The sequence below is a fragment of the Penaeus vannamei genome, chromosome 9 (assembly GCF_042767895.1).
Source record: "Penaeus vannamei isolate JL-2024 chromosome 9, ASM4276789v1, whole genome shotgun sequence".
NCBI lineage: Eukaryota > Metazoa > Arthropoda > Malacostraca > Decapoda > Penaeidae > Penaeus > Penaeus vannamei.
This window is the reverse complement of record NC_091557.1, coordinates 11,784,357-11,790,169: the sequence shown is the minus strand read 5'-3', so window position 1 is coordinate 11,790,169 and position 5,813 is coordinate 11,784,357. Positions and strand designations below refer to the sequence as shown.

Genomic DNA, 5,813 nt, shown 5'->3' with positions numbered 1-5,813 from the left:
GTTTCTAGAAATCATATACCAAGGAGTGGAGGCTAAAGCACTGGATATTGAGCAGAATGTGGAGTATAAAGTTCTTTGGTTGGAAAGAAGGTTAGGAAATGATCATAGACAGGGTGTTAAGAACAATAAATAAAAAAATCATCAGCTTGGGAAATTAGGATTGCATGACAATATATAATAAATGTGACCAATGATAACTGCAGTGAGCTAAAACAAGTACATCTATAGATTCAGAAAGGAAAAAAAAAAACTTGATCAGATAAATAAATAAAAACATGAATCACAACAAATAAGCCAGTGATGAAGGGCTTAATCTGAAAAAGGATGACTGGTGGAATAGGTTTAAAGTGATGAATAAAAAGAAACTAAAGTAAATTCCATGCTGTCAAACAACTGACTAAAATATATGAAGGATAAAGAGATGAGATGGTACAACAGTTAAAGCTGTGAGCCCACTGAATGAACTTGAAAGATGTTGTGGAAACAAAATAACCATAACAAATGAAGACAGAAGAGGAACAAAAAGATGCAAGAAGATCATCAATTCAAAGATGGAATAGGAAAGAATCAGTGACTTCTTCAAACAGACATAAAAAGGGCAAAGTAAAACAATTCACCAGTCGCTGGTGACCAATAATCTTTGTCTGATCTTGCTTACATTTGTCAAACAAACTGCTTGCATTGAAAAAAACTTTCCATTGTGACTAATATAATAAAGTTTAAGAATAGTTAAAAAAAAAAGTCTTAATACAAGAAAATAATAATGGCACAGCACACACAAAATCCAGATCAGTAAACATGTAAAAAAGAACAAGGTCTGTAAATTACCTGTCAGTATTGTAGTCACACATGTCATACTTTGAGCAAATAGGGACATCCTCCTCTTTCAATCCTTTCTTGTATGCTTTCCACATGAGACTAGTGATCCAGGAGTAAGAGACAAAGCCATACAGACCAGTTGAGTCTATTGGCATTTCATCTCTTTCCCTACATAAAAAAATAATGGATATAGTCACACTACTTAGATAGTTATATAAGAATAAATCCTCACAATATAACATTTTCCAAATCAATATTCACAATTCAATTAAATATATGGAGAGGAAACAAACAAGACACCCAAAATATAATACAAAATTCATACATATAAGCAAGCAGGTTTTACTTCCACTTTTTATCTCTAGCTTTATATGCTACTGATAAATAACTTTTATCTATATGTTCACCATTTGTCATGGATGTTCATTTTAATGAATTTCAGTCTAAAACCAACTTACGCTGAAGATTTTCTAACTGGTATAAAATGCTTCAATGAAGGCTGATATTTTGAAAAAGAATGACTTTTCTCATATTTCACAGCAACTTCATCATACCGCTCATATCGAAGGTCACGGGCAATAGCAGCTTCATTAAGTGAAAATCCACGCTCTAATGTGCATTCCATACCCATGTATCTGGAATATAGTTAACTTTAGTTACATCTTTGCATCAATGTTCTAAAAATGGCAATCAACATGAAAATAAAATGGGAAAACAAAGAAAAGATCTTGCTTATCAAACATATACAACATACCACCATTATCAAACATTCTTTTACATAATCAAGTATAAACACAATATAAGCAAAAATTCACCCTTCATCTAGAGCATCATCAATATCTTGATCTATATCTGCCTCATCATCATTATAAGAAGAATTATCATCAGCACTGTAAGATGCATCACCCTGCACCAGTGACTCTGATACTGGAAGATCTGCCTCCTCTGCAGGTGGAAGAAAAGCTACTCTCACAGCATTCTCCTTAATCACTTTTGGGTCAGCTTCAGCTTGAGTGCAAGACTCAATCAAAGGCACAGCTTCATTCTCCCCGTCTTCTTGATGAGACTGACTTAGGGTTTCTCTGTGCTGTAGGATTTAAATTACAATCAATTTCTTTTTCATAGAATAATATTCAGTCTGTACTCCAAATCACTTTAAATACTGGACCATAATTTAAGAAAACTTTATATTCCAAACATTAATAAAATCAAAATCATTCTAATATAAGTCAACATTATCTTTATTACTATTCAAAACTCCCAGAGACTCCACTCACTTCTTGTGTTTCTTCATCATGAGAACTAGGTATATTATTCTCTGGTGGATCCATCTTATGAAAGTGTTGTGGTCTCTCTTTTCATCTGGGATACCTTTTATCAGAAAAACAAAATTGTTATGATAAACATAAGCAAGTGATGCCTAATTACATATACAATCAAATAAACGCTATAATGTACAACTTGCTGCAAATGAAGACAAATAGAAAAGAAACCAATAGAAGAGAAAGATACACATTTAGCATTTTGCCTGTAAGAATGATGAGTGACTGTGTAGTAGGAATAGTAGTAGAAAAAACAATGCAACGTGGAGCCATAAAGTATTCAAGGTCACTGCACACCTAACCAACAGTGTGACTTGAATTTTATTACATACATAACCACTTTTATCCCTGAAAATATAATAAAATATCCAAGAATATTCGTTTTGGGCCATGTTCCAAGCAATGTCATATATAACAGATCTTATTTGCAGCCTTCAAACATTTTCAATTAATCATTATCTTTGGTGCTTACAAATTAGACAGGTAGCAAAATACAAAGTTACAAAGCAAAAGAACATGGTGAAACAAATTTAAAAATAATTCTGGCCATTATTCTACAATTTGGAAAGATAAGATAATTTGGATTTCCAATAAAAAACTCCAATAATAAAACCAATTCAAGCTTTTTGATTAAAATTTTTTTTAGCTGTGTAATCTCATTGTGCAAAGAGCATTTCGTCAGTGCATATCATGGCCATGTTCACCAGTGTGGAATGGTTACCATCAAGCTGATGTGACAGTTATTTATCACTAATAGAATACATAACTACTTAAAGAAGTCAGTGTTTGTGGGGTTTTGACTTTACACCTTAGAAGTTGCTGTAAATTCTCTGAACAGAGTTATATAAAGACAGAGCAAATTAAAGTGATGACTATAAAGAAAATGCAAGACAACACCAGCAGCTACAAAAAACAATCTACAGCAAGTAAAGTTACGGGCATTATTACTTATCAAAGTCAATGAATCTGTGGCTGTATGGCTAAATCCAGCAATGCTGGGTTCTATGCATTTTGCATGCTCATCTGCTGCATGTATCAGGATTTTGCAATTGCTTGCAATTTTTGTTTCATACAATCCATCAGTCCTTGAGTATGGTTTACACTAGTATATAATGTCAATGTAAGAGTTGCATATCATATATATATATATATATATATATATATATATATATATATATATATATATATATATATATATATATACACATATATATATATTGGTGGTTGGTAGATATCATTGTTCCAGTGAAAACCAAGTACACAGAAGGAAAATATACTTGGTATCATTCTTAATATTATAGGGACAGAAGTCTATGGCAAGATGTTTGCCATAAGGAGTTTGTATAACCCACATCAAGCATATATTTCTGTATGTCAAATTCCCTACTGCAAGAGAGTTAAGGTCAGTATAAACCTATTCAAAATGGTATCAACAGATGAATGAACATGCCATTCATGGTGTTCATCTACTTTGTACATCAACAAGGTGAGGTGTGTAGACACCTGCAAACAAGATCATCCATGAATGATGCAAACATTATCCTTTTAGAAATAGTATAAAAATATAAAAGAAAACACATTTCACAAAGAACAGTACATAACTGGGGTCAAATGTTCATACAGAGTCCAAGGAATAGCATGGTCAGGAACTTTCAGTTAAAAAATATGCTAAATTAGCGGGTCTCACATCAATTTTCATTGATACCTTCCAACAAAGATGTTATATTTCTAAAACTGATTACTGAATAGCTAACAATTTTATAGAATTCATCTCCCCATAAGTCAAAGATTTAGCTCTAAAATCTTCATACTGACGACTATAGTTTCAGACAATAAAATTGATCATCCTTATTGCTCATAATCATTGACTTTCATTGCAATATTTGACTAGATATTGGGTTATGAGTGATTTTGTCATTATAAGTATATTCATAACAAATTACAGGAATAACAGGAGCTGAATATTTTCAAGATTAATTTCATGTACTATCATACAGATACATATTAATTAACAAAGTCTAATGATAATTCATAAATATAATATAAAATGTATATATACTTATGAAGATAAGATAACTACCTTGTCCATAAAAGAAAATGCAAAAAAAAGTGACACTGTTGGTCATATACTTAAAGAATTTGTGGAATCCACTCTTTGAAGCACAAAATCATCTACTAAGGAATAATACCGCAAAAAATAAAATAATATACCAAAATAACACAAGCGAATAAGAACAATGTATTTTTGAAATTGACAGTCCTAAAATTACGTTAAGACTTCCTATAATTGTAAAGATTCTAGCATAAGAAAATTGTCTTAAGAACTGATTTGCTTTACACAATGTCTTTAAGCACACGGCCATAAGTATCTTCCTTGTGTATGCTTCAATTCATTTAGGATTACATGTTAAAGGTTAACAAAAAAGATACATATACTTGGGGAAAATACCAAGAAATAGGTTTTGGTCTTTCTATTAAGAAACAAGAAAATAAACCAAGTTTTCTTTGTTTTTTCCTTTCCAAACGTATTAGATGTGATGATGATTACGGCATGGATATGCAAATAAAGAAATTGATGATATGTTTTAACATCTCCAATAATTTTTCAACTTGACATCATTTAGAAGACATTTGACCTCAAGAATTTAATATTTTTAATGCCATTCATTGAATGATATGACAACTGCTTGTAATTAAAATTTCTAGTAATTGTTATGCCTACACATCTGCTAACAATATAGTGTCTGCTCCTATTGGCCCACCAGCAAGGACCAACGCATCTCTATTTTGTATCTTCTCCGAAAATGAAGCTCACAATATATCCATCATCAAATCAATCTCTATCTCGGCAAAATACACAAAGTGGAGGTTTGCAGGTCCTTGTCATAGCACAATGCATGGAGTCCATGGCAATCACTTGACACTGTTCCACTATCTGGTTGCACTTGTGTAAGCCTTCCATCACTAATGACAAATCAAGTGGTTCTGGAACACAAGCCAATCACAAAATATAGATACCACTTAAAAAGCCTCTGCCAGGGCGTTCTTAACGTTTTAAATAAGATCCTCAACAAGAGGAGTTATGGTTTATTCCCACAGGTTCACTGACTGTGTCTGAACAATCTGTATGAGGGAACATGCAATGGACAGCTGTGCATATTTCACCTCAGCTATGATGCTGGGCAACTTTATGACACATGACATCAATCTTTTTCTAAAAAATCAATTAACTATAATATAATAATAATAATAAAAAAACAATGATGCTAGTCAAAATAAGGTAAATATGATCCAATATACCGACGCAGCTCCTTAAAATAAGTAAATGGAGTATCGCTTCCAGATAAACTGAAGTAGAATGACACTAATCTTTTAAAAAATGCCAAGTAGCAAATCAAAATGATACTATTATCCATTAGAGACAAAATCTGATAAAGCCACCACCTGTTAGCAGCACCAGGGCCTTGCAGGGGGCCAGCACCAACCTCCGGCACACGTTCTACCTCTGCTTTATACAATATCACACTTTTACAAACCCCAAACACATGCCAGGCAAGTACCTTACGCTTCCATTCGTATTCTTATATGTGTCGGAAATGCTGTCAGAGGCCAATAACAGCGAGCAAGCCTTCCCTTCTCTTAGTGAGACCGCTGACAGAACCACAGTCAGCG

General features: G+C 32.9%; 1 protein-coding gene across 1 annotated transcript in view; it reads right to left on the bottom strand.

Annotated features, from left to right (window-relative positions):
• Positions 1-4: 4 nt before the first annotated feature.
• The window catches only part of LOC138862524 (uncharacterized), a 5,825-nt gene continuing 16 nt past the window's right edge, over positions 5-5,813 (bottom strand). The window contains exons 1-7 of the mRNA XM_070124923.1: positions 5,702-5,813; positions 2,097-2,190; positions 1,635-1,906; positions 1,278-1,454; positions 829-987; positions 618-672; positions 5-73 (exon numbers count right to left, since the gene is read on the bottom strand). The exon at positions 5,702-5,813 is cut by the window's right edge and continues 16 nt beyond it. Coding sequence (XP_069981024.1) covers positions 5-73; positions 618-672; positions 829-987; positions 1,278-1,454; positions 1,635-1,906; positions 2,097-2,150 — 786 coding nt within the window. The 5' untranslated portion in view covers positions 2,151-2,190; positions 5,702-5,813. The remainder of the gene's footprint in view (positions 74-617; positions 673-828; positions 988-1,277; positions 1,455-1,634; positions 1,907-2,096; positions 2,191-5,701) is intronic.